General features: G+C 34.5%; 4 protein-coding genes and 1 long non-coding RNA gene across 17 annotated transcripts; 3 read left to right on the forward strand and 2 right to left on the reverse strand.

The window, feature by feature from the left end:
- Nucleotides 1-434: 434 nt before the first annotated feature.
- On the reverse strand, nt 435-5,710 carry LOC105143104 (ATPase family gene 2 protein homolog A). 4 transcript variants are annotated; one of them, XM_087412433.1, is made up of 8 exons: nt 5,472-5,710; nt 4,747-5,224; nt 3,991-4,184; nt 3,657-3,841; nt 3,385-3,570; nt 1,869-3,289; nt 1,543-1,809; nt 435-1,000 (listed from the first exon to the last, which is right to left on the reverse strand). In XM_087412433.1, the coding sequence occupies exons 3-8, from the start codon at nt 3,993-3,995 to the stop codon at nt 668-670; spliced, it is 2,397 nt and encodes a 798-aa protein (XP_087268559.1). In that variant the 5' UTR covers nt 3,996-4,184; nt 4,747-5,224; nt 5,472-5,710; the 3' UTR covers nt 435-667. The 4 variants fall into 4 exon arrangements, with proteins under 4 accessions (XP_087268559.1, XP_087268560.1, XP_087268561.1 ...); XM_087412434.1 differs by lacking the exon at nt 3,991-4,184; XM_087412435.1 differs by lacking the exons at nt 3,991-4,184; nt 4,747-5,224 and having other exon boundaries at nt 5,532-5,710.
- A 42-nt stretch (nt 5,711-5,752) lies between these two features.
- Nucleotides 5,753-10,402, forward strand: LOC105143105 (zinc finger X-chromosomal protein). 9 transcript variants are annotated; one of them, XM_011051136.2, is made up of 7 exons: nt 5,753-5,903; nt 8,012-8,228; nt 8,384-8,567; nt 8,739-8,874; nt 8,970-9,107; nt 9,303-9,473; nt 9,614-10,402. In XM_011051136.2, exons 2-7 carry the CDS (start codon nt 8,141-8,143, stop codon nt 9,713-9,715), a joined length of 819 nt encoding a protein of 272 aa, XP_011049438.2. In that variant the 5' UTR covers nt 5,753-5,903; nt 8,012-8,140; the 3' UTR covers nt 9,716-10,402. The 9 variants fall into 9 exon arrangements, 8 of the variants coding, with proteins under 8 accessions (XP_011049438.2, XP_087268571.1, XP_011049437.2 ...); XR_015547115.1 differs by lacking the exon at nt 5,753-5,903 and having other exon boundaries at nt 8,320-8,567; nt 8,970-9,072; XM_087412445.1 differs by lacking the exon at nt 5,753-5,903 and having other exon boundaries at nt 8,320-8,567; nt 9,303-9,505.
- A 982-nt stretch (nt 10,403-11,384) lies between these two features.
- On the reverse strand, nt 11,385-12,807 carry LOC147907615 (uncharacterized). The gene is made up of 2 exons (XR_015547118.1): nt 12,443-12,807; nt 11,385-11,844 (listed from the first exon to the last, which is right to left on the reverse strand). It is a non-coding gene; the product is annotated as an uncharacterized LOC147907615 (long non-coding RNA).
- Nucleotides 12,808-12,949: 142 nt separating this feature from the next.
- LOC105143106 (uncharacterized) lies at nt 12,950-19,172 on the forward strand. Of its 2 annotated transcripts, none has more exons than XM_011051140.2 (8): nt 12,950-13,328; nt 14,176-14,280; nt 15,647-15,750; nt 17,163-17,376; nt 17,658-17,711; nt 17,970-18,112; nt 18,256-18,410; nt 18,889-19,172. In XM_011051140.2, exons 1-8 carry the CDS (start codon nt 13,250-13,252, stop codon nt 18,944-18,946), a joined length of 912 nt encoding a protein of 303 aa, XP_011049442.1. In that variant the 5' UTR covers nt 12,950-13,249; the 3' UTR covers nt 18,947-19,172. The 2 variants fall into 2 exon arrangements, with proteins under 2 accessions (XP_011049442.1, XP_011049443.1); XM_011051141.2 differs by having other exon boundaries at nt 17,970-18,061.
- A 1,636-nt stretch (nt 19,173-20,808) lies between these two features.
- On the forward strand, nt 20,809-25,257 carry LOC105143107 (uncharacterized). Its single transcript, XM_011051143.2, has 5 exons — nt 20,809-21,365; nt 21,764-21,920; nt 22,027-22,172; nt 22,674-22,775; nt 23,092-25,257. The coding sequence occupies exons 1-5, from the start codon at nt 21,162-21,164 to the stop codon at nt 24,157-24,159; spliced, it is 1,677 nt and encodes a 558-aa protein (XP_011049445.1). The 5' UTR covers nt 20,809-21,161; the 3' UTR covers nt 24,160-25,257.
- The last annotated feature ends 1,388 nt before the right edge of the window (nt 25,258-26,645 follow it).

Genomic DNA, 26,645 nt, shown 5'->3' on the forward strand with positions numbered 1-26,645 from the left:
ACGGGCTATCCGGTTAATCGCGTGGCGGGAGAATTGGAAGAGTCCGCCCTTGACATATATTTCACTGTTTATTTGTTACGTCCGCAATAAACTTTTCTATTATTATTATTAATCATTATCGTCATCGTTATCAGGGAGTTTCGACAGTAACGAATCATATTAAGTAGTCCACGTCATCGGAGAAATAAATTTAAATAAATTATACGATGTTTTGAACACACATTTGAGGCGTATAATTTATGTCGCGCGCCATCATTCCCGTTTTGCATTTCTTGTTGGCCTTAGTTGATATTTTTTACAGCTTATCAAGATATATTTGTACATGTTATATATGCGTATTAATTTTTAACGAATAAATAAATACATTAAATGGATTTGAAGGGGATATTGAGGACATAGGTAATCAAAGTTGTAAGAACAGGTGAAAAACGACATTCTATTCATTCCTTGCACTTTTGTAATTATTGTATAAAATCTATAAATCAATCTGTAAAAATAAATAAAAATTCATATAACTGGTTGAATTTATAAATTTGTACCCAAAACTTTTTCCTCCTCATTTTTTTTCTTCTAAAAATCGGAGGATAATGAGGAAAAAAACTTAAATCTAAAAAAAAATTTACGACGTCTTTTCTCGTAATAAAAATATACAGTCCTTGTATAATTCTCATAAAACTTTATTCATATAATCCTTGTAAATCTTGATGAGGGAATCGGGCGTTCTAGGAGTGATGGCTCCAAATGCGGCATCGAAATGTTCTTTGGTGACGAGAGTAGCGTTAATATCTTCCTCCAACGCCTTCATAGCAGCTTCATGGCATAACGCTTGAATTTCTGCGCCGGTGTAATCTTTTGTTCGGCTGACTAGTTCCATGATATTTACTTCTTCCTTTACGATGTTCATATGTCGCAATTTTATCTCGAATATTTCTCGTCTGGTCTTCTCGTCTGGCAATCCCACGTATATGATACGATCTAATCGTCCAGGTCGGAGGAGTGCCTGAAATATTTTTTGTTGCACTTTCTTATACAAAATAACCATTAAATAATTAAATTATTAATTATTTTATCAATTATTTCTATATCGACGAAAAGAAATATTTTAAAAAGATATTAAATAATATTGGATATTGAGAGAAACATTTAACTGAGGGATTAATTAAATTATTTTAATGTAATAATATAAAGTTGTTACAGCTGTTTTTGTATCTTTGATTATAACTGCATAATATAAAGTCACTATTTTTTTATATTTTTGTGCTAAATTTATTTTGTCTTTTTATTAACTTTTAGAAGACCGACAAAATTTTTTTGCCTTAAAATTTTGAATTTTTTTAATATAAAATTTATATATATATTGAATGTCTAGGAGTCGACGAGTTTTCTGTTGGCCATTATAGTGGCCAGTCCCTCTAAAGGTTAATAAAGAGAACTTTCTTATTCTATCATAAAAAGAGTTGAGTCAGTAGTTCTTCAAATTGATTCTATATCATATTATATTTAATTATACTTTTATCAATTATATAAGATAGGAAATATTACTTTGTCAATTTTATCCGGTCGATTAGTAGCCGCTACCAGTGTGACGTTCCCTAAAGCGGTGACACCGTCAAGTTCAGTTAGTAATTGGGCTAATACTCGCTCCTGCACGTTACTTCCACTACCACCGGAAGACGAACCTCTTTCACCACCCAGTGCATCTATTTCATCGATAAATATGATGGATGGTGCTACTTGTCTCGCCTTTCGAAATACTTCTCTTACAGCCTTCTCAGACTCGCCTACCCATTTCGAGAACAGCTCCGGGCCCTGCAAATAGTTGCACGATGTAACAATGGAGACATAAATAAACGTTTCGAATGACTTACCTTAATATTCAAAAAGTTAACTTTGCTCTCAGTAGCAAGAGCTTTCGCGATCATAGTTTTCGAGCATCCCGGTGGTCCGAACATTAAAACGCCTCTAGGAGGCGTAATGCCCATTCTTACGAAAGCTTCAGGATGTTTTAATGGCCATTCGACAGACTGCTTTAATTTTAGTTTCAAATCTTCTTGCCCACCGATATCTGACCATCTCACATTCGGTACCTCCACTAAAACTTCCTTCATCGCTGAAGGCCTTGTTACGGTCAGAGCATAATGAAAATCGATCATTGTCACCTTTAGTTCATTTGGATCATCTGGTTCATCGTCGAATGTAGTCCTCTTTTGACAGCATTTCACAGCGTTTATTATCGCTCTGGAGCACAAACCATATAGATCCGCGCCAACAAAGCCATGAGTAACAAACGAGATATTCTGTATATCTTCACACGAAAGCGTATTGGGAATTTTCGAGAGTAGCTTCATCAATATTTCCTTTCGCATGTCTGGAGTTGGTACATAAATTTCGAAGTCCATGTCTAATCTTCCAGGTCTCCTCAGAGAACTATCTACGAGATCTGACTTTGCAGTGGTAGCCATTACCAGCACATTGTTGTTAATATTTTGCAGATCATCAAAAAGTGTTACTAATTGAGTCAGGACTCTCTTCTCGTGATCTGTACTGGAATTGTTTCTCTTAGGACACAGACTGTCCACATCTTCAAATAATATTATACTGGGAGCGCTCGATATTGCTTTGCTGAACACTTCTTTGAGCTTATCCTCCGTTTCACCAACAGATTTACTGTAAATGTCCGAACTGTATACGATAAACGTATTAACGTTACATTCTGAGATTATAGCGTTGGCTATCATGGATTTACCAACGCCAGAGGGACCGTACAATAATATCCCTTTACAGATATTAAAGCGTTCAATACTTTTATACTTGCCAATGCCTATTGCCACTATGTCTCTTATATCAGATATAAGAGCGCCGTATCCACCTATATCTTCAATTTTATGCCTTTCCTTTGCAACATTTTCTTTATCCTTATCCAAAATTGTCCACTTCGTTGTGTAGAGCGCTTTATAGAAATCTACTTTTGTAGATGTTAGATTCATATCTTTGAAAGGTTTTGATAGATCGTTTACATCCATCGTTTCAGTTGGCTTTTTCTTGCTTTTCTCTGCTTTGATTTGAACAATTTTATATACTAATTTCTTTCCGTAATACGGCACGCTTATCCTATTACCCACAGTAAATATTTTGTGTTCATTAAAATATTTTAGAATAATATCCAATTCCACACTTACATCAGACAAACACTTTCCTTGTTGACTAATTACAATTTCCTTAGCGATATGGACAGTGGATGTCAAGGAACATATTTTGATTAATCCTGATAGATTATTTAGATCAATGGCTAAAAGTAATAAGAAACAGGATTATCATTAGTTTAGTTTATCAGCTAAACCTGTTATAAAAATTATAAAATTAAAATTGAAGATAAACACTTACCATGTTTTGTTAAAGAGACGCTTGTCAAACTTTTATCATTAGTTGGCCAGGCTGTTTTCACAACTACCTCATCTTTCGTTGTAATAACAGTTGGTGATCCAATTGCGATCTCGCACAGTTGTAAAGTGAACTGTGATACAAATACCATATCATTAGCGTCCTTTTCAGAAATGCGTTTGGGCAATTCTATGAGATACACAATACCGTGAATTAATGACAGATGTAAATAAAAATTATATTATTATTAATTAAAAATATCAATAGTTACATACCTTGTGTTTGGAAGACTTCTATCGTGCTATACAAAACTCCGTTAAGGATGAATGGATGGTCCCAATTTTCTGTGGAAGGTGGACAGCTTACCTCGTGCACAGAAATATCTTTTTGGGCCAAAGCACATTGACACTTTTCGCACTGCTGCCATGACGACAAGCTCTTTCTTGATTTAGTAGACATTCTGTAAAAATAATAATTGATCTGTCTCTTAATTTAAAAAACTACACTATTCATCTTAATGTGGAAAGAAAACAAAAAGAAAAAGATGAATGATATAAGATATTTAAAACAGATCTATTAAATAAAGGCTGCGGTTCGATTCATACTCACGACATTTAATCCTTAGTACACACGTTAGTTTTTGGCATCCTTAATATACATTCGGTTATTCGTGTCTTGGTTTAATTTTTATTTTTTTACAAGAATATAAATTATTAAATGGTTTTTACATATATTTTGACATCTTTAGAAAGTTTTGTTATTGAGTAACTTGAAAACGATGTTTTTTTAATATGCATGAATGGCTATAAATTGAAGATATATATGATATTGCATTTATATTTTAAATCAATGGATTTTATTATTGCTATTGTATTAAAAAATTTATAATTTATTTTAAGGAAAATGTTCTTTATAACATTACAGACAACATGATATATAATATTACTGACAACATTTAGAATAAAGATATCAAAAATCGCATTTATTAAGGGCTAATATATTTTAGGATTAAATTCTTTTTTTAATAATTCGCGAAATATTCTTGCAATACAATCAAGAATTAGTTGAAAATAAAGAAAAAAATAAAAATTTTTAATTACAAAAAATGTACACTCTGTGCACATCTTGAGTTTGTCATTCAGAAATTAGGAGTTATCCAGTTAAAGGATATGTACGAATTGAGGCCGGTAACGCACAAAATTTCTTCTCTAGATGCCAAACTTTTTTTTAGAAATAGAAAAGAGATTGATATTTGCTCTTGGCATTTAAAAAAAAAAACAGAAAAAAAATAGGGCACGAATGACCCAGACGTGTGTATTAAGAGTTAAAAATCATTTCGGTAATTCTTCAGAAGGGTTTACTCACCTCCGATTTCGATGAAATTAGATTCATTCGACGCGTTTTTGCGTGTAAAATGAAAGAATTTAGCAGAAAAACGTCCAGGAATGCTCTGCGAAGCAAGATACTGAGCGTTAAAGTTGACAACTATTGAGGTTAGGTCATCTTCGATTTTAATAAAATTTGGCTCATTCGACGCGTCTTCGCATAAAATAAAAGAATCTGACAGAAAAGTCCTAGACTATCCTGCGAATCGAAACTTTGAGCGTTAAAGTTGACTAAAATGTCACTACATAACAGGATCATTAATCTAATGATCTGATCTGTTAAGTAGACAGTGGAGTGTATAGGCTATCCTTGGTTCGGGGCGACTATACTCTTCTGAAGAATTATTACATCATTTCAGTTTTGTTGTTTGTCCAATGTTAAACAAAGACAAATAATACTCATGAGCGTTGTCAGCATGAATCAGACCATGGCTCAAGAAAACATTTTTTAGAATAATCTATTGAAATATTTGAATAGTATGATTTTAAATTCGATTAAACGCTTGAAATATTATTAAACAATTGTTAAAATACTCATAAAGAGAGAAAAAAATCCAAAATATTTTGTTTCTAGCTTGATTGTATCCCCCATATATATACATAAAACTTGTAAATTCTATATTTTTATGTTTTATAAAAACAAAGATCAATATAATTTCAAATTAAATTCCTTATTTATTTATATATTAACTCATATTAACTTACTTATTTACATATTAGCTGCAAGATTTTAATGAGAAATTTTAAGTTAGATTTCAAGCTAACCTCTCTCAAATCATCAATATAAAATAACACACGTTTTAAAAAAATCTTAAAGCGGAGCTCGAACTCCAAAAGGTACAACGCGACAATGCTATAAACACTTTTTTAAATCAGTTTGTAAAATTCTTTCTTCTAATTGATCTATCAAATGCATCAAAGCATTTGTAACGACTTTGATCGAAATCACTAGGGGTCGCACTGTGCATCAACATCATTATATATTACACCAATATCTCACGCAACCTATAATACATGCAGTCGCATATCGTGTCAATTTTCGTATAACAAATTCGTCGCAATAAAGCGTCTAAGTCTAATTCTAAGAACTCGACGTTATTTGTTCGTGCAAATTACGTGTTTGTGGATTACTACTTCGTAAGTACAAGTTGCAAAACTATCAAACAAATGTTGTCACGATTTGACAGCTCGAGACACCATGTTGCACTAAGAAATGGTTAAAAAATATATCAATTTCGAAATTTTTGGTCGTTCTCGACATAAACTCCACCTCACAAACACGTATTTGTAATTTAATTTTTAATTCTTTTACAAAACATGTTACTGATAAATTTTACAACACAGTCTACATGGTCTATATTGTTCACGTGACAAAAGATCGTGTAAACATCACGTAGATTTCACGTAAATAATCCGTGATAGACGTAATCTTAAAACCTACGACACAATCCTGATAAAAAATATATTAATCTCGAAATTTTTGGTCGTTCTCGACAAAAAACTCCACCTCACAAACACGTATTAATGCGTATATCCTGGAAATATACTTTAATCCTGGAAAAGGGGATTTTCGAAAGAGAAAAAAGTATTTGTTATATAAAAATTATATGATTTATGACCATTTCCACCAAGTAGATTAACTTTAATCTCGGTTCAATTTATCCTTCGTCTTTTTCTAGTTCTAAAGATTAGAAAAAGACATCGTTTATTTTCTCTTCATGGAACTCTAAGAATTTTTTCAGAATTTTTTATCAACTTTTTAGTGCTCCATTTTCTTATATGTATATATGTACGCATATATAAATTGGCAACTATTAAAAAAATTCTGAAAAAATTCTGAAAAAAATTCTTAGAACTTTACGAAAAGACAGTCTAATTGTTGAGTCTAATTGTAGATCATAATGCAATTTTAACACATTCAACTTTATTTAAAATTAGTGATAGTCAAAAATCAATTATAAATAAAAAGAAATTAATAAAAATTAAATGTTTAGCAATAAAAAACAATTAAATTATGAATAGTAATATTTTTTGTATATAAACATGTAAATTATTTTATATTCTATATCGATATTTAAAACAAATCTTTTCGTGATGGCATCATTTGTAAGATTTAACAAGTTTTCAATTTTTTCCATGAAATTTAATGCAACTTACTGCCTACTATAAAAACCATAAGACAATTCGTATGATATTACACTCTGAATAAATGTTTAAAAGTACATACGTTACGTTTAACCTTGTATAATTAATTAACGACATCAATAAATGTGTAGCGCTGTTCTTAATAAATATAATTAAATTCAACCATACATGAAAATAAATGCTAAAGAATCTTGTGATATGTAATATTTAATGGAAAATACTATAATTATTTAAATATAAAAAGGAACTAGTAACTGATCTACATTTTTCAAATGAATATTTTATTTATGTAAATCAAAAAGAAATGAAGAAATGTTTATATATAAAATAAATGTTCCAAATTACATATAGTATCACTAACGATAAAATATATCAATTTAGTAGTAAAAGATGATGGCTAAAATATGATGGCAGATTTCGATAAAGTTTTTATGTAGTGCTATTATTGTGAAAACGTATTGTAGGATATCAATCTATCAAAAACAGTACACGCGCATCTTTGATAATTCTATATCTGAGTTATGAATATTACATCGGCGTTGTTTTAGACATTGTCATATGAAATACAGTTGATATCGAGAAAGAACAAGGTTTAAGTCGTATGAAATTAATGAAGGGTCTAATGTATGTATATGGCGCAATATTTACTACTCATAAATTACACGAATTTTGTTACGGAAAATTAAATAATAGATGTAAATGAGTGCAAAAAACAGGATTAAAAATCAAGATGTCCCGTTCTCAGTCATATCACTATAAAATTTATGAGAAGAAAATATTGCGCTATATAAACTCTTCTTTAATTTCGTGCAACTTAAATCATTCTTGTCCCTTTCTTGGTATCAATCGTACTTCGTATGCGTTCTGACATAGACCGGTCTTCATCCACGCGAAATAATTTCTTGACATAGACCTTTCTTTATATTTTTCTTGATATAGCATTTTCTATGGCTCAGACGTCAATATTCTCCTGCCGTTTTGCAAAAAATGTTTAAAGCGTTTAATGAGTAAAATAGTTACGTTAACGGCGATCTTTCGTGATATGATTTCTTTGATAAAAAATTTATAAAGTCAAAAATTCTATTTTCCTACGTCTTTAGGTGGATAAACTTGATAGTAAACATTTGAAAAAATTTAAACAGTGAGGACTAAAAAAAGAATTCAAAGAACATTACTATAAAAGTAATTGAGAATATCTCTGAAAAGATTGGGATTTGAATCTAAAAAAAATGAATTCTAAATCTCAAAATTCGCAAAATTTGAATCAACATGAACAAAAGCACAATGACCCAAAAGGATATATATGCTATCATTGCGGTAAGATTTAAGTGATTATTTTTTTCATGATTAATATTTTTAATATTTTGATATTTTTAATATTTTGATAATTTTTATATTATTTCAACAGTTATCAGTTTTATGTTACCATTTTCATATTCGTTTTACAACAACAATCTTCCTTAATATTAAAGATAAGGAATTTACCTTCACGAGAGATTTCACAAAACATAATAAAGAAGTACATAAAGAAGTTAAACCTTATAAATGCAGAAAGTGTGGTAAAACGTTTCAGTATGAAGCGGATTTGCTTCGTCATGAGCCGATTCATGCAGGGGAAAAACCTTATAAATGCAAGTCATGCGAAGCATCATTTAAGTGAGTTGAGGAATAAAAATTAGAGAAATTATTTGATATTTAGCTTAAATTAATTGATAACAAATGATAAATGTTGCGAAATGATCATTTCGTAATCAAAGAGGAACTCTAATAGTGACATAAAGGCGAAGCATTGCATTGATGAAAATTAAAAGTGTATCGTATTTTCAGAACTCGGGACTGTTTGAATTATCATATAAGCACGATTCATATCGAAATACATAAATGTGATAAATGTTCTTGTACATTTGCCTCTCCTAGCCACTTAGAACGGCACTTAGAAATACATGCAGAATATATTTGCGAGGTATGTGCTATAAAATTATCATTTTTTTCTAATTATTTCTCATATGATTGTTTTTGTTTTTAAATTTCTGTAATAATAAATGTACTTTATTTCAGATTTGCGGCAAAGGTTTTTTTATAATGACAGACAAAGACATGCACAGTTTGGAACACGATAAAAAGCTATTTAAATGTTCGGTATGTGGCGACTACTTCAAAGGTAGACGCTCACTTCGAAGACATGAGCGAAATAAGGTTATTCGCGAGAAAATATTTAATCGATTTAAGCAAATTCTGATTTGTCTTCCTATTTCTATTATATATTTATAATGACAGATAATTATTATGACAGATAATTATTATACATACATATAATATATCAAAACACATTTTATATATGATTGTTTTTATTTTCACATTCCTGTAATCATAAATGATATTTTATTTTAGGTTTGCAACAAAGTCCTTCGTTCCAATCACGACAAAGACCTTCGTTCCAGCCACAACGAAGTCCAGCCTAGATTTGTATACAATAATAAAAAGCGATTTGAATGTTTGGTATGTGACAAGGACTTTATATATAAAAAACTACTTCGTACTCATTTTCGTGAGCAACATAAGGTGATTCACGAGAAAACATTTAATCGATTTAAGTAAATTCTCATTTGTCTTCCTATTTCTGTTATATACTTATAACAATATGGTAGATAATTGCAATATACCAAAATACATTTTAGATGTAAAAAATTATTTATTTTTAGGATTACATAAGTGACACCTGTACGACAAGTGAAGAACAAACTGACAAAAAAGCAGATATAGAGTCAGCGATACATGCGCATATAATTCATAAAACCAGCTAATGACAAAGTAGGAAAGACAATAATGATGGGTAAGCGCTAAGCATTGCGTGGAGAAGAATGCCGAATACAAGCGGAATCAGCGGATACCGAACAGACAGAAGAGATGAACTCGAGCAATAGAGAGGGTCACAAATAAAGAATAACGACGACCTGAAGGCTTGAAGCGAGTCGTGGGCTGAGACGATCTTTTCCGTTGGTAGAGGAACCGAATATGTGATCTGGCATGAGCAAACTGTATCTGAAAACATAAAGGAATGCTATAAAAGAATGGCTATAAGGAAGGCGAAGATGTGACTTGATGTTTCGGTGCAACTCGGCAGAAACAGTTTCCTCTTGGATCGGCTCTTTTCTTCACGCTCAGGAACGCATAAAAGATATGTAAAACGCATTGATAATCGTATCGCGGTACCGTTGAATTGTGAATTATCTCGAATGTTTTCATGTACTAAAAAAGTTCACATGTATTTTCGACGCGAGCGAATTGTTCGCGATGTACTTTGAACACGCTATGTAACGAATGCGAGAATATTGAAAGAGAATCACTGTCGAGTTTTGACTAATATCTCTTTTTTTATTATGTTTTTTATTATTACTTACACTGTAGTAAGCATAAAAAATTTATTCTAAATGTATTGATGAATAAACAATTAGTTAGTAGTATTAATTTACCTGGCTACGTCTTCAGAATCTAGTCTAATTTTAATATTGATTATACGTCCTGACTATTATTTTTGTACGACTTACTCATGTATGTACTTATATTATATGTAAGTCTTACTTGAATCAAAATAGACGTTTTTTGTGTGACTTTTTTGTTTAAATCAATAATTATTGAGATAATGAAAAAATGTCTAAACTTAAAAAAGTGACTACTTTTGCGATTTTTTTTTTCTGAGAAATTAATCATCCAATCAGTATGAATAAAAAATTAAAAAATTCGGCCAATCTTAAACTATAACAAAAAATTTAATTTGTTTTGATCTGTTCTATTATACTATTATTGACAGTGAAAATTTCATTATAACGAAGGCGCGTCCGTGGCGCTTTATATAATAAAGTTTTTCATACATATATTTACTGGGTGTCCCGAAATGTTTTGCCAAGCACTCTTATGCAGATAGATCAGACTGATCTTCAATAATTTTTTTCTCACATTCTATCAATTTAACAGAAAAAATGTGAGAGATAGAAATTGTTTATTTTCTCCTCGTAGAACTTCAAGAATTTTTTCATCAATTTTTATTGTGCTGCATTTTTTTTATATGTACAGAGTGATTCGTATAAAGTGACCGGTTTATTTATTAAAAAATTTAAAGACATACGGAATTTGAAGACATACGGAAAAATGGTTTACATCAACATGTTCAGTACAAAGAAGGACATCGCTTAGTGGAAATAATTATTTGATGGATGGACGCACTGAGGATATTTCGGATATTTCAAGGTGGATCATTTTTTTAAATGGAACACCCTATTTTTTATTTCAGTATCTAATAGCTGTCGAGAATATTTCAAAACACTATGATAGTTATTTTTCATTGAATACTTTTCGAGTTATAAGGCTTGAAAGTTACAATACCGCCGGCATTAGCATTACTATCGACGAGATACAATTAAAAACCGTCTGGCATATTATTGCTCCGTTTTCAAAAAAACCTGACAAAGAATGTACTTTTTATCTATTTATTTTTTTAACTACCTATATTTCTGGTACATTTTCCTTAGCAAATTCACAATAAATTCGTCTTTCATTCTCTCTTCCTTTTCTCTGCTTTGTATCAACATTCTGTACACCACTGGACTGGACGACTCCGTCGAATAATGTCCTCTCCCCCAAGCTCTCTCTGGCGGGTTGCGATGAACGAAATTGAGATTCGCGCGAGCGGTAATTTATGGATAATGATAATGACCTCTCTCGCGTGAACCTCTCAACGATCCTGACGGTAACGCGGATGTTAACGAGCGCGGAGGGCAGGGAAGGAGGGCAAGAGATCTCCCCGTGTAATCAGATGCGATGATGCTGCAACCGGACGAATGATTCCCCCTTCCCTTGAGCCGCGGCAAAAAGCAGAAGGGACAAATAGTCCTTTTTGGATCCTTTTTCTGCTATATCCTGCTTCTTCTTCGCCCTGAATTCCAGCAACACAAATATCATTAAGGAAAGAGAACGGAAAGAGACGAGAGAAAGTCACGAAAGGTTCTACCAGGAAAACGAGATATATTATCTTTTATGAAATGGTATTATGTGAAATGATATTGATTAGATATCTGTCTCAGAATAGAACAGATATCTAATCAAGAAAGATCCTCTTATGCTTAAATCGTACTGAACTGACATATCGCGAATTCGAGGAATAATCGCGCTCTGATGATTTCAGATTGCGCTCCAAGAAGTTAATAATAGAAAATAATGACTGCGTACGCTGGAAAAAATTTATTATTAGGTGTTGGAATTAATTCGTAGCGTTTTACAAGTGATGGGAAGTACTTTCATTAATGTATTTTTTAATGCTCATGTGAAATAAATAACATTCTTTCATTAAAAAACGCTACGAATTAATTCCAACACCTAATAAATCTTAATACATTCCAAACAACAAAAAGTTTAAAATTATGACATGATCTTTAAATCGTCTTTTAGACGCAAAAAAATGTCTTATGACCTGATTTTAGACACTTTTTGTTGTCTGGAATATTTCTTTAAACAGTACTAAGTAAATTACTTACAGTAAATAAATATTTACTCAATAAGAAAAATGATAGTCGAATCTGAGAAGAATAATCGATTGTGATTGGTCAATTTTTTACGACTTAACACTTAAAACTTGGATACGACTTATTATTGTAGAAACCAAATTATATGTCTGTACGTTCTACTGAACCGGTAAAACATGGCTGCGCTAAATATATAGAGCGGTAAAGAAAAAAAACGAAAGATCTCGACAATCATTAACTACGAATCAGAGTTATTCTTTCACGAGATTCATCGCGTACGTCTTCGTTCCACCTTACGCTCATCTGAGGTATAAGAAACGAAAAAATACCCGGGATGGCCAATCAGAACGTGCGTTCGCGAGCGTAAAATCGAGCGGCCGTCGACGATGACCGGATCGGCAAGAGACTATGATGGACGATCCGTCACGAAGCGGGTCCCGTCTACCAAACGAGATTAATAGAGATCCACCGCTGTCAGCCGGACGTCTCCCAGCCAGCTACTGCAGACGACCAGTCTTCCCGCAGATTGCAAGCTGCGTAGGCAGCACGAGCTCGATACGTGATCGATCCTTCATAAAAAGCTTCGATACCGATCCTTCGATCCAACTATTGTCTTCGCCAACTTACCCCCGCGTATCTATCGCGTTCTTTGAAAAAAAAGCAACGGTATCGCACATCCGGATGCTTCGAAAGCATCCTCTGGTGATCCAGAGATTCGCGACACGATCGTGAGAGAGATCACGAGGTGATCGGTCTTTCCTTTTCGTCGGTGAACGTTCCCGCGTTTGTTATCCGCATTTGTCATCCTCGACAATCGGTATGCGTGTACAAAGCACGAGGGGACGATGGACCGTCCTCGCTGGTTTCGCTATAGTTTGCGTGGCTAATTTGCGATTAGGTAATGCTGCTGATTAGCCTCTCCCTTTTTCTCCGTTCTGCTTTCCTCTCATCCGTCAGAGCACACGTAACGATCATACACATATATTGTACATAAATTCTACACATGTTCTACAGAATTATTGAATATACACTTTAAATTCTTTGGAATGGATTCTCACTCTAAAGAATAAAAGTTTTGCCACTCTAGAAAAAAATTTTGAACCTCTAAGAGATTTCACTCTTTAGAGTGAGATTCTACAAAATTTAGAGAGTAAAAAAAGAGCATCTATATTTTCGATTTTTTAAGAATGAAATTTTTAATAATTTTTCGAATGATCTCTAATAAAAGACGTTTGAGACGAAAAATCTGGGTTTACTCTCAGATATTGAAATTCAATTTACAACTCTCCTTATACATATAATAATAATTACAATTTTTATAAATATTTTTTATGCCAGATTCATTCCGAATATTAATAATAATAATGGAATTTTAAGAAGTTAAAATCTTGATGCTACGCACAATAATCTTTGTTTCTTTCACGATGACAGAATCGTTTGGCAAAAGAGAAGCACATAATGAAAAATCGAACTCAAGATTACACCAATTTCCATTGTTGCTTCAAAAAGAGTAGTCTCTGCAAAACGCGATTTAATTTCAATTGTGCATCCAAATTTTGAGTTCAAATTAAAATTTAGAATTTTAGTTCTTAATTTTGTTTAAATCAACCAAGTAGTATAGACCTATTTTATGTCATTAATATCATATCGTTTAAGGAGCGTCTAACTCCCATTTAATTCCAATTATAAATTTTAAATTCATCGATTAAGTTCCACTCGTGATCGCCTCGATTTTTATTGCTTAGCTTTTTGCGAGAAGGAATCGGGAAATGAGGGAAAAGTGCATTCAGAAGAACCGCGACAGCACACGTGCTGTGCCCGACACGAGAAGATGATCGAAGTTGGATATGGTGAGCGTTTAAATTAAAAGATCGACTATTTCTTAATCGTTTCTGCTTTTGACTACAGATATCAATCTAATGTATATTAAAAAAGAGAGAAAGAAAGAAATTGCAATATTCGAGGAGGAAACTTGAGCGAAATATGTTAATGAACGATTCATAGTTAGAAAAGTACGATCTTATTCGTGTGTACATCGCAATGAATTGATACCTCCATCTCGTGTTTTAAGAGGAAAATCATCCGATCGCTGTGTGTAAATTAATCTATTTTGTGATTAGTTTCAAAGCAAACAACGTTCGTATTAACGTAGTATGTACATACTTAGTAAATAAGAAACTAAATTTGAATCAAACTAAATGTATTGTCTCGAATTAACTTAACTTCATTGTTTTTTTTTACTCAAATCAACGACATGATTAGGAATTGTGGCGACTTATAGAAATGATTAAAAGTAACTAAAATTGGTATAATTTAGAATTATGAATCTAACAACGCACTTGGGGGAAAAACAATGCGTAATACGATTAAACATTCACGCGCGACTGGATAAAATATTTTCATTCGTCTAGAATCGAAATTTCGCATGGCATCAACTGCGTTGAATTCTCTCGTCAATCTATTGGCTTCAATTTAACGACGGTGACGTTTGACCGCTTATAAAGAAGGAGATGACCCGCCAACATTTTAATAGAAATTAATATTTCAATTAGAACACCGTATGCCTTCCATCAAACTATCTTCCCCCAATTCGCTTACTTTGGACGACAACCGATACATTTCTCTCGAAATCCTCAGTCATATTTTTATTCGTATTATAATATAACGCGATAAATCGCGCAGAACCTTCCCCTTCACGATGTTGATGACAAATACTCCTGCATTCCGAGTCCCAAACGTTCACGTGCAAAAATAACAGAGTTGTACACACACTGCGATTCAATTCCCCACCGCCACCTCTTCTTAGGCTTCCTCTTTCTTTCTCTTTAATTACTCTGGCGAAAATAAAAATTAAAAGTAAGTCGAATCGAGATAACGAAAGCGTAAGGAAAGCTTAAACATCTCTATATTTCGTTGTCTCAATTTTCGCCGATTTTAACCTATCAGAAACCATGTATTCCGATATGTCTGATTTCTAAATCTTTAAAATCTTTTATTCTTTATTCTTAATTCCTTATTCCTTCTATTGTGCGTAGGGCCTTACGCTCTGATTTTTATTTTTGCCAGGGTTTTTAACAATGTGTCATTAAATAAATCTGCGCACTGTTTTTCCCTTTAAAAGTTATGTCCAATCAATGTCATATATACCGACTTGTTTATCGTGTTTTTTGCTGCAACAAAAAAAGTATGTCTGACATGGATCGATTTGTTTTGTAGGGATATCCGGGGAAGTTATCCAGATCGACGCTGGACACTGCCGAAAGTTATGTCCCCGACACGTATCCGACGATCCTGGGGATGCCAGTCGACCAGCGGTGCAGGTAAGTTCACCGCTGGTCGAAAGAAAAGATTGTCTGAGTATGGCATAACATTTTTAATTGGTTGTAGCCAAAAATGCCAAAATGCTGTGTCATATTTTACCATCTAATTTGCTGCGGCAGTCAATCTTTTCTTTCAGTATACGAAGCTCTTTCCTCGCTTCGACGAAAAATCCTCGCTTCTGCAAAATCCTTTCAACATGCTGCAAATGTTTGCCGTCTGGCATCACTGGTTCACTATTTACGCGTTCAATCACACGTGGTATAAATCCCATCTGACGACTACGACTGACTTCGTTGTCAAATTTTATCTTAATCCATCGTCGAAAAGATAAAAAAAATCTTATCCTATAATAGAATCTTTGCAAACGCTCATCCTTTTCGATACTGACATCTTCCTGAATGATATTCCGGATCTTTCGAAGGAGGGCTATTTTCGTTACGTGACGCAATCTGATCGGTCCATGGCGCGGATACGGTCTTTTACAGCAGCCGTGCTAAATGATGGCTCGTTGAGGCTGGACCCAATGAAATATCGGGGAAAGGAGGCTGTTGAACGCGAAACGCAAGGCGATCAAGGCGATATGTTTTGCGTCCTTCGAAGGTCGAATCGGCACCCGCGGTCACCGATCCTCTCGACGGCGCCGGAATGTCCAGCCACTAAATCCCGGAATTATGCATCCGTTAGATTTTGGATGGATGAAGGCGGTCCCCGGGGGGAGGGGAAGGGGGAGGGAAAATTTATTGAAACGACTCTAATATGATCCTCGATAAGCGAATGACGCGAGCGTATCTTTATTACAGCCATCGTAAAATAGCCGAGAGCCATTTTTCTTTTTTATGCTAAAATGGTGAAGCAGTCGCATGTTGATTAGTTGGCGAACTATTATTCTACAATGTGCTTTTTATTTTCTATTTCTTGCTTTTTGCTATTTTTTTATATCTTTTTTATGTCTTTTTGCTTCTTATCCGGTTTTTTGTTTTATGTCGCCCGAGATAAAAGTTAACGAACTTCGGAAGAAACAGGAAACACGTAGCAAGAAATACAATTGTCAATAAAACGGTTGTAAAGGGGGAAGAGCAAGAAGCAAAAAAACAAGAAACAGGAAACAAAGAGCACATTGTAAAATAAGCTTTAGCAGCGTATGTTAACTCTTGGATAAGGAATCTTTACTGCTTTTTTATTCTGTGATATTCAAAACCTTTTCCTTTTTTCGGCAATTTTTTAAGATACCTTAAAAGAATCTTTCAACAACATTTAATTGAACATGATCGTGAAATTTATCATCAAAGAAAATTATGGATTCAAGAATTAATCTATGCGCCAGTTTTATCACAATGTTACAATGTTTTAGAACAGAATGTTTTCTTTTTTCCCATATAATTGTTCATGAATATTTCTGCTTGTCTTTCAGAAATGTTCATCGGATTTCCATTGTCGTGCGAGAGCCGCCAAGCTGGAACGAGTATCTACGTTGCAGGGTGTTCGTGTAATCGAGGCTATAGACGCTTGCGATTGCTCGCCAGAAACATCCTGCAGACGAGAATCCTATATCCATTATGTACATTCCGGTACGCCACACCAAGCAGTCGTGGACATCGGAGTTTGCATCGGTCATTGCGCCAAAGGTATCAACTTCGTAAGAACTTTCCGAACCGTGACTAAAGGTGGCTGGTGGACCAGTCGCACAAAGATAATCACGGCTGGAGCATCATAAAAAGAAATACGATGGTCCAGCCGCGATTATCTCTGCGTGCATTGTCTTCGGCAACAGAGTTATTTCAAATATTCTGATTCTCCAATATTTTCTATGATTTTCTCTTTATCTATCTTATTCATTTTTATGTATAATTAAAAAGTTTTGTGGGATTCGAAAATTAAAATTAACATTTTATTTATGTCTTTCAAGATCTGGATTGCAAGCCGGTCCGGAATAACACAATCAGCGCCAAAGGGCCAAATGGTACGTAAAATAAACATGAGATTAAGGTCTCCATTTTGTAACTCTTAATGACAGTGTCAATGTCGTTACATTGTCGTTGTGCAGGTTTTATACATGAAAAATGTAACGATAATATAACTAAATTCCGTCATAACGAAAATGTGAAATAATAGTGAAATAATAATGTCGAGACTTTCATTAAAGGTTACAGAGAATAGAAGTCTAAAAATCAGAGTCATTTATAAATATATCTGAATTAAAAATTGTGTCATTTTCAAGGTGACGAGATTTACCAAGTAGTCGAGAAATGCGGTTGCGCCGGTCATTGTTATCGAATGGACCACATGGAAACTGTGCTGGATTACAGCGAGGTGACGATCAAAGAGGGTACAAATACGACTGACGTGAGACCTGTGATCCGAGTATGAAATATATATTCGACTCTTAACTGATTGTTACAGAGAATAAGAATTTTACGTCGGTGTACATATTACTTTGCGGCTTTGTTCGAATTTTTTAAAAAATATTTTTTCATCCCTTTTATTTTGTCTGTTATTTTTGATAGCAAATAAACGTCGGTCAATGCGTCGGAACGTGTCCGGGAAATGAAACGGAAACCTGTCTTTTACGAGATAAAAAAGAGCCGTCCAGATGCCTAGCCGGTCTGTATTCGAAGCAGCACACTTGCACACCGGCCAGATTTAAAGTGCACGAGTACAGGTAGAATTATTATTCCATGATTACTCCAAAAATTTTAACACTTAAAAAATTCCAACTATTATCATGTACTCTCTAAATTTCTTGGAGTGAACTTCTCACTCCAAAAGAGTTAAAAAAATGAAAACTACTATTGAAAAAGAGCGAAAAATTTGCACTCTTGAATAAGAGTGGCAGATTTTCACTCATTTTTTTTTTGGAGTGATTTCACACTTTTGGAGTGAGATTTATTCCAAAAAAAGAATGAGATTTCTTTTCTTTGAAAGGAATGTCACTTAAAAAAAAAAAAGAGTGAGAATCTGCCACTCTTATTCAAGAGTGCAAATTTTTCTCTCTTCTTTAATAGTGGCAGTATATCTATTTTAACTTTTTTGAAATAAGATCTTACTCCAAGTAATTTAGAGAATACATTTAAAGAAAAAAATTTAATTTCCAATCAAATATTTAATGTTTATTAATTTATCATATTTGGAATTTCTAGGACCCGACGAGGAGCGAAGAGAGAGATAATTCAAATTACTCAGTGTGCCTGTGTCTAGACTGAAAATATTATTCCGTGAATAGCCTAAATCGAATCGAAGATGAGAGAAAAAAATAAAAGAAAGCAATACAGAGAGAGAGAGAGAGAGAGAGAGAGAGAGAGAAAGACAGCTTGTTAAACATATTTTGCGCATACATTCATGTTCCTAGGTACATCATGTACATGTATGTACTACAAATCCATGTGACTAAATAAATCAACGATGTTTTTACGAATAAGACAAATATCTTTCTTCCTATCTGTACTTCCTGTATATTCTGTAAATATACATAATATATTTACCGCGATAATGAAGCTTTTATGAAGGGAAACAAGTTTGACGAGGACCTTTTTCGATTTTTTGTGCATTTCATGCACTACATTATGTCTGCATTAAAGCGGCAAATCAATCTCCTTCACGTGCCTGATTGTCCCAATTTTAGTAGGACACACCCACGAAAAGTTGTTTACTACGATAGAGTTAATCATGCGCTAAAATTAGAGATTCCTCGATAAGTATAGCTCTATCGCGTCCAACAATTGATAAATATTTCGCTACGTCTTTTGCGATCTGGGCGTGTGACGACGTTGGTCCGCCACGTGGGTGGACGTTTATTGATAAGCGAGGTTTTGCATAACGCGATTATTGGCCGACAATGCAACGCGAACGACTCCGCAATCGGATAAAGCTTCGAATTAGAAAAATAAAAATCATATGAAAATATAGTTGACGGACAAGAAAAATTTATCGAAATAAATAATCGGCCCTCGCGAGTCTCTCGTTAGAGAGGGACAAATAAATCGTCGACGTCAAATCCGCCTAAATATCGCCGCGTGACAAATCACATAACTCGGCACTTACGAATCCGCGGAATTTAGGAAGCGCTTGCTGTTTTTAATAGCCACGCGGTGTCATCGTTATAGCGCGACCTTATATCTCTCGGCCCTTTTAAAGTCTTGCTTCTTTTATCGATTTTGATCGGTTAATCGGTCATCGTAAAAAGTGCTCGTAAATCATTCCCTTAAAAAGCAAAACTTAATCAGAGGAATTAATTAACATTCCTTTTCTTACACTATTAAATATTAAAGAAGCAATGATGATCTAATTCCTTGAATGAAATAATATTTTGCTATTTTTATTATTTCCGTGCCCTAAAAAATACTAAATTTTAATAAATATTTGTTTGATTATTTCTAAGTAAATATTTATTTACTGAAGTTAACGTTGATTACTTAGTACTATTTAAAGAAATATGTGTTAAGATTTAATAAATTTTTTTCAGTGTGTGTGTCAAAATGTAAATCAATTCATCTGTGTAGTTGATTTCAAGGTAAACAACGTCCATAATAAAATGTATGTGTGAGTGTGTGTGTATTATTAATTAAAACAATTTCATTCAAGAAAGTATATTAAATTTCAATGAAACTCAATTGTTTTAATTAATAACACATTGGACAATTGGACATTGGCGACTCATAAAAATGATTAACAGTAAATTAGTTTTGATATTATAAATTTAAAAATATAAAAAAAATGTATTCTATCAAAATTGAAAATTCCGCATAATTTTTTTAATGAGAATATTTTTCGCTATATAATCGTACATTTTTTGCTTTTCGATAAGGTTTTCAAAAGATGCGAGTTTAGAAGGACCTTTCCTACCTAAAATAATAATATTCAATTTTCCCCAGTAGAACGCTTTTTAATATAATTTACGTAGCAAACAAATATTGACGAACATTGCAAACATTGGTAATGCACGAAAATCGAATCGAGGGGATTCCCGTTCAACGAAAACGACGACAACGACAGCGAGAAAGAAGCGGGAAGAGAGTTAACGCTGCGGGGGGCAAACAAGTTGCGGGGGAGGCAACTCCGGGAGTAGCATAAAGGTGACTCCTCGCGGCCAAGACATCCCATATGCCACTTAGCATCCCGTTCGGTTCAGCAAAATCTCCTCCTCGTGGAAGATATTTCTCTATCATTTTTTTTTCCACGTTAATAAAGACAAATAAAGACTCGAGAGAAAGTGCTCCTTTGAATTATCCTTCTCGTTTTGAAAGAATAAGCTGATGCACGACGACGTTAACAGTGCCGACCGATTTTCGCGTGCGATTCCTCGGGATTGAAAGTGGATCGAAAGCGGATCGACACGCACAAGGAAACGGATCTCGGTAGAATCGCGAGTGAACCTCTCTTCTTTTTTATCAACATACGTGGATCCACGACGGTGATGACGAGAAGAGCGCTGTGCTGTTTCCTAGTGCTGCTACTCTCATTGACGTCTCTGTGCGACGTTAACGCGAAGTCGGATCTTCAGACCGAAGACAGGGATGGTCTCGAGCAAGAACTCAGAGAATTGTGGCCCTTCGTTCAACCAACAGACGAGAATGACCTCGCGCCTCAACGAGAGGAGGTTTTGCAGAAAATACAAGAGGTGATAATGACAACCCTCGTCGCGATAAATGTCCTCCATAATCGTGACATTTATCGGATACTCTCTAAAATGTTTAGAGAGAATTTTATTCTGAAGAGTAAAGTCTCTTATGGTCAATTTACTCCTTAAGTTACCGACAATTTTATTCATAAGATATCTCATGAACAAAGTTACCTAGAGATGAAGAAATCGGCCATAAAAGACTGAAAATGGAATCTTTTTCAAGACTGGTCCAATTTTCGCTTTTTAGAGTGAGATTCCACTCCAAAGAATTTAAAGAATTACGGTAAATGAGAGAATCAAGCAACGATCATCCGGCCCAAATTGACGATTTGTCGTCTTCAGACAATGAAATCTCTAAGTTTCGCACTAACGGTAAAATGATGAACGCATTGCAGATCCTTGGTATTCGGAGTCAGAACGAGAATTTGGCCCATCGGAAGGTACCGCCGCAATTCATGATGGAACTCTACAACACTATCGCCGATTCCAGCGGAGTTACGCGAGGCCGGAATCCGTACAACGCCAGAATCGTGCGTAGCTTCGTTGAAAGAGGTAATTCTTTCAGTATATAATCATTAAACACTCGCGGAAGTCACACAATTCACTGTCGAGAGCGAGAGTCGCGATTTAAACGTTTTTCTCGTTGTTTTGCACGTAGACCCTTTCTTGTCGAACTTCTATTTCTTTAACGTCTCGGGACTCGAGATGAACGAATCGGTGCTGGAGGCTGAGCTTCATCTCTATTGGAAGAAAATACCATTGAGGAATGTACATCCATTAACGCCTATGTCGCCTTATTATCGTGTAAGTGCCTGGCACGATCAGTGTCGTCGATCAGCGTGTCAATCTTTACATGCATGTGAATCAAACGTGTGAACTTGATGTATTGATGTGTAAGGAGATTCGACATATATAGTATGTTATATTAATATTTTACTTTAAACAAAAAAAAAGTATATTATACATGTAAAAGTTGTGTTAATGATATTCTGTTTTTATTAAACAACACATTTTTATAATTTATTTGCTTTATTTGTTACTATTTTTATTGTATAAATTAAAATTAAAAGTGATCAAAATCTAAATGTTTTTATATAAGTGTTTCTTATGCAAAGTTTCATTGCAATCTACCAATTAGTTATAAATATTTAGAAAAAATTATAATATTTTGTTCTTTCGACAACTAATTTAAGTGTAAAATTTAAAAAATATTACTTCTTATTGACATAATTTTTTTGTAATATTTTGAAATATCTATCGTACTTCCTAATATAAATTTTCTAATGTAAATTTTGATATACGTAGATAAAAGTGTATCAAGTCCTGGACGATCGCAGCCTTGATATGCCAGGTCTTCACAGATTACTGAATGTTTGTTATGTCGGTGCGCACGCTTTCGGTTGGCAGGTGAGAGCATTATAATGATTCAATATTGACATTTATTTCCTTCCGCAATGATAATTTCATCGATATCAATAATAATTTTTAATCAAATATTAAACATGAGTTTTTTAAAAGTTTTTAAATTAAAAGTTTGCCGGATAATTTATCAAATTATTCGTATCTCGAAGGATTAAACATGAATGCAATTTGACATTTTCATTCAATAAAATTTGACAATTTCAGTAATTCTCGTTAAAAAAATAATGTCAACTATTTGACTAAATAAATATTTAAAATATCGCGTTGAATTGGATATTTCAACAACAGTGTTTGTATATAGATATTCAACGTGAAGCAAGCCGTCCTCGACTGGATGAGTGGTGAGCCGAATTTGGGCCTCCTGGTGACAACTCAGGATTTATTCCAGAACGAGGTATCGGTGGAGTTTTCCCGTCGAAATGATTACCACCATAGCAAGCAGCCGATATTGGTGCTCTTCGACGATGATAGTAGTGATCGGTCCAATGAAAGATCGGTAACCGCGCCGCGATATTACGCGTACGGAAAACAAGACGACAACGAGGAGAACCATAAAAAAGGTCCAGTATACGAGAAGAACGCGGAGAACGAGAAGATCGATCTGGAGAACGACTATGACGGTGTCAAACACTACAGGAGGCACAAGAGGCAACAGGAAGGCAACGGTCAGCTCGAAGAGGTTCTGCTGGTAAACAGACACGAGCCGGAATTTTTCCAGCGGCTAAAGAAAAGACGTAAAGAAGAGGAGGAGGAAGAGGAGGAGGAGGAAAAGAAGAAACAAGGCGAAGTCTCTCCTTATGGTAATCCTTTAGAAGTGACGAGGCGCCGTCGCGACTCGATATTCTCTCGGAAACGCACTTCCTGTGGCATCGTGTCGAAAAATTGCTCACGAACCACACGAATCCTCACATCGATGGACATCTACGAGAGAGCGATGTTTCGCGAGAAGCTGGGACAGGTGATGAGGAACAGATCGACGTCGGTCACAGGACGACGTCATCGATCGGCGCGATCGGCGAGCAGCCAGAGCTCAGCATCGGAGCGATCAGGGAATGCGACCGAGTGCACAAGGCACGAGCTCTACGTGGACTTCCACGACATCGGGTTGTCATCTTCGATAATCGCGCCGGCTGGCTATTCCGCGTATCAATGCAAGGGCGTGTGCGAGCCACCTCTCAGCCAAAACCAACGGCCGACCAATCATGCGACGATACAGGCGATCGTACACAAGATGGCTAAGGACGTCGAAAGGCCCTGCTGCGTGCCGACCAAGTTGCTCAGCACCAGCATTCTCTTCTACGACGACAACGAGAACGTTGTGCTCAAGATGTACGAGGACATGATCGCGGACCATTGCGGATGTCGTTAAGAGGAGAAAAAGAGAGGGAGGAAAACCTGATCGCTTCCGAGGTGTCGGCCATGATTAAAATAAACGCTGCAGAAAACAGTGATACGTAAAGGAAGGAAGAAATATGTAGAGAGGTAAATAGAGAAAATAGGTCTAGGCTTTTAGATCTGATTCGTGATGAATTAATTCTTTTCTGTTGCGCTAAAGGAAACTACCGCGAAGTTATTGAAGGAGATTAGGAATGGAGATTTATATTGCAATATGGAGATTAAATTTTGAGATGATGTTTTCATAGAATAAATAAGTTGATCGTTACCTCATTTTTTCTTGCAGCTAAGAATTACGAAATAATTCGTTCTCATTGTAAATAGCCAAACTATTGATCGATGGCGTTTGATTCTCCTATTCGACTATTTTGTTGTTAAAGTGTTCAGTACAACAGCGGCTTGAATATTTATTTATGATCATTATTTGTGGAATTGGAATGGATTCCGATTGAAGTTATTATTCCCTAATCTCTAAATTCTTTAAAGTGGAATCTCACTCTAAAGAATAAAATCTCACTCTTAAAAATTGAAACTTCTACCATTCTGAAAAAAGAGTGGCAGAATTTTCATTCTTAAGACCAAAAAATTTAGAGTAGATTTATATTGGAGTTTTCTAAGAAAAGAATAATTTAGATCGGAATTCATTCCGTACATTTTTATAACGTGTTCTGACCTTTTTTATTAACTTTTTTACTAACTCAAATCTCATATAATTATGGCTTTTAATGAATTAACGGAGAATTCTCTTGACGCTGTCATTCCCGGAGGTTCGTAATGAGTAATCGACACGCCATTCGCAGCTACTTTTGTACATAAGACATTCCCAAGTGCGCGTAGTAAAAATGCCGTATATAATCAATAACATAAATGATTAATGAAGTATATCTGATTAGTGTACTATTAGAATATATATACTGTAGCGCCGTTAAATTATTGCTATAATTGTAAACGTAGAATTAGGCGGGTGTTGCTCAGCTATGCGTGTACATATATAAACACCGATACATCTCACCGAATTTATTTATAGCGAAAATAAAAAAAAAACAACAAATAAAATGATACTCAAGCGACATTGTGACTCGAATTATTGGCCACCGTAAACCCTGCCGATCTCTCTTTTACAGATGAAGAGAATCTTCCAAAAGGAGAAGTTCAACAATCATCTCTCGCGAGATTTAAGCTTAATCTACAATGTGCTCTTTACATCCTGTTTCTCACATATTTTATCTAACTGTACAATAAAGTGTGTTGAAGATTTGATTTATTTCTATTTATTTCTATATTTATATTAAACATTTTTATGTCAACATTTATATTTTTTTATATCGGTTTTACATATTTTTATATCTGTGTACAACGGTTTTAATATGCATCGATACTATTAGTCCAATAAAATTCGCTATTACCTTTTACCTTTTTCCGTTTTCGCGGCCGTTTTATCTCAACAATCATATATCATATTGTCACGTGTTTGTCTCTTCCGAAAGTCGTCAATTTTTATTCTGGGCAGAAAACGAAGAAACAGGATAAAAGGCAAAAAAGCAAGAGGTAAAAAGTAGTTAAAAGTAATAAGAAATAGAAAGTAAGGAACACTGTAAATTAGGTTTTAATCTTGCGGGATATGAACGACGCATTGTCTTTTTATTGTCTCGTCGCGATGCGTCCTCCTCGACTGAGAGCTACTCAGCTTGTTTTCGTTGGCAGCAAAATTGCTGGGATGATAATTTACAGAGGCAAACCGGCTGACAACAACGGCGATCGTCAACGGCGCCTCTCGGATTGCAGAAATGATTGCAGCCGCGGAATGCGAATGATCACTACTGGTCGAGCGATCGTATTTTCGTTATGATTTCACGCAACAAGCTTGTTTATATTATACTTCCTACTTGATAAAAAATATATTTTAATTCATTTTTTTATTTTTCTGCTTGTTATATAAATCAATAAATGAGAAACATTGGCTGCGTTCAACAGAAAAATTAAGCAATTTTCTGTACTTTGACACTCTTATAAAATTCTTTGTAATTAGTTCTTGCTCTTAATTTCTCATTGAATCCAAATGTATAAACCAATTATATATCAAAGCATCTTACAATAATTATAAAAATGTTTTTCGTAAACACTTAAAAAAAATGTAGGTATATAAATATATAATTTTCACGTTACGTGACGTTATAGAGGATTAAGTAAAAAATTGAGGAATAGGAAAATCGTGATCGTTTTTGCCAATATTTTCGCGGATACGCGCAGTTTCTTCCAGCAACGATAAATCGCGCGGGATTTTTATTACGCCGTAATCGGTCTCGTCTGCGACCCTACGAGATTGAGTAAAATAAGACGCGATCAAAATCTCGATTGAATAATTGTCCCGCGGTGAAATCGCGCAATTTCGCAAGATTGAACGAAATTACAGGCGATCACGCGGCATATTCGCTCGACGAAACGTCACTTGGTACCCCG

This window comes from Acromyrmex echinatior, chromosome 13 (genome assembly GCF_024713525.1).
Source record: "Acromyrmex echinatior isolate Ae372 chromosome 13, ASM2471352v2, whole genome shotgun sequence".
In the NCBI taxonomy this organism is placed as follows: Eukaryota; Metazoa; Arthropoda; class Insecta; order Hymenoptera; family Formicidae; genus Acromyrmex; species Acromyrmex echinatior.

Excerpts from the sequence above, each read along its gene's own strand:
- LOC105143104 (XM_087412433.1), bottom strand. Across the intron at positions 3,571-3,656 it reads AGAAGTCTTCCAAACACAAG|AATTGCCCAAACGCATTTCT; the intron begins GTATGTAACTAT and ends TGTATCTCATAG. Across the intron at positions 1,001-1,542 it reads GACCGGATAAAATTGACAAA|GCACTCCTCCGACCTGGACG; the intron begins GTAATATTTCCT and ends AAAATATTTCAG.
- LOC105143105 (XM_011051135.2), top strand. The coding sequence starts at position 8,181 with ATGAACAAAAGCACAATGACCCAAAAGGATATATATGCTATCATTGCG. Across the intron at positions 8,568-8,738 it reads TCATGCGAAGCATCATTTAA|AACTCGGGACTGTTTGAATT; the intron begins GTGAGTTGAGGA and ends TCGTATTTTCAG. Across the intron at positions 9,474-9,613 it reads ATTTTCGTGAGCAACATAAG|GATTACATAAGTGACACCTG; the intron begins GTGATTCACGAG and ends ATTTATTTTTAG.
- LOC105143106 (XM_011051140.2), top strand. The coding sequence starts at position 13,250 with ATGCGTGTACAAAGCACGAGGGGACGATGGACCGTCCTCGCTGGTTTC. Across the intron at positions 15,751-17,162 it reads CCAGTCGACCAGCGGTGCAG|AAATGTTCATCGGATTTCCA; the intron begins GTAAGTTCACCG and ends CTTGTCTTTCAG. Across the intron at positions 18,113-18,255 it reads ACGTGAGACCTGTGATCCGA|CAAATAAACGTCGGTCAATG; the intron begins GTATGAAATATA and ends TATTTTTGATAG.
- LOC105143107 (XM_011051143.2), top strand. The coding sequence starts at position 21,162 with ATGACGAGAAGAGCGCTGTGCTGTTTCCTAGTGCTGCTACTCTCATTG. Across the intron at positions 21,921-22,026 it reads GCGTAGCTTCGTTGAAAGAG|ACCCTTTCTTGTCGAACTTC; the intron begins GTAATTCTTTCA and ends TTTTGCACGTAG. Across the intron at positions 22,173-22,673 it reads CTATGTCGCCTTATTATCGT|ATAAAAGTGTATCAAGTCCT; the intron begins GTAAGTGCCTGG and ends TGATATACGTAG.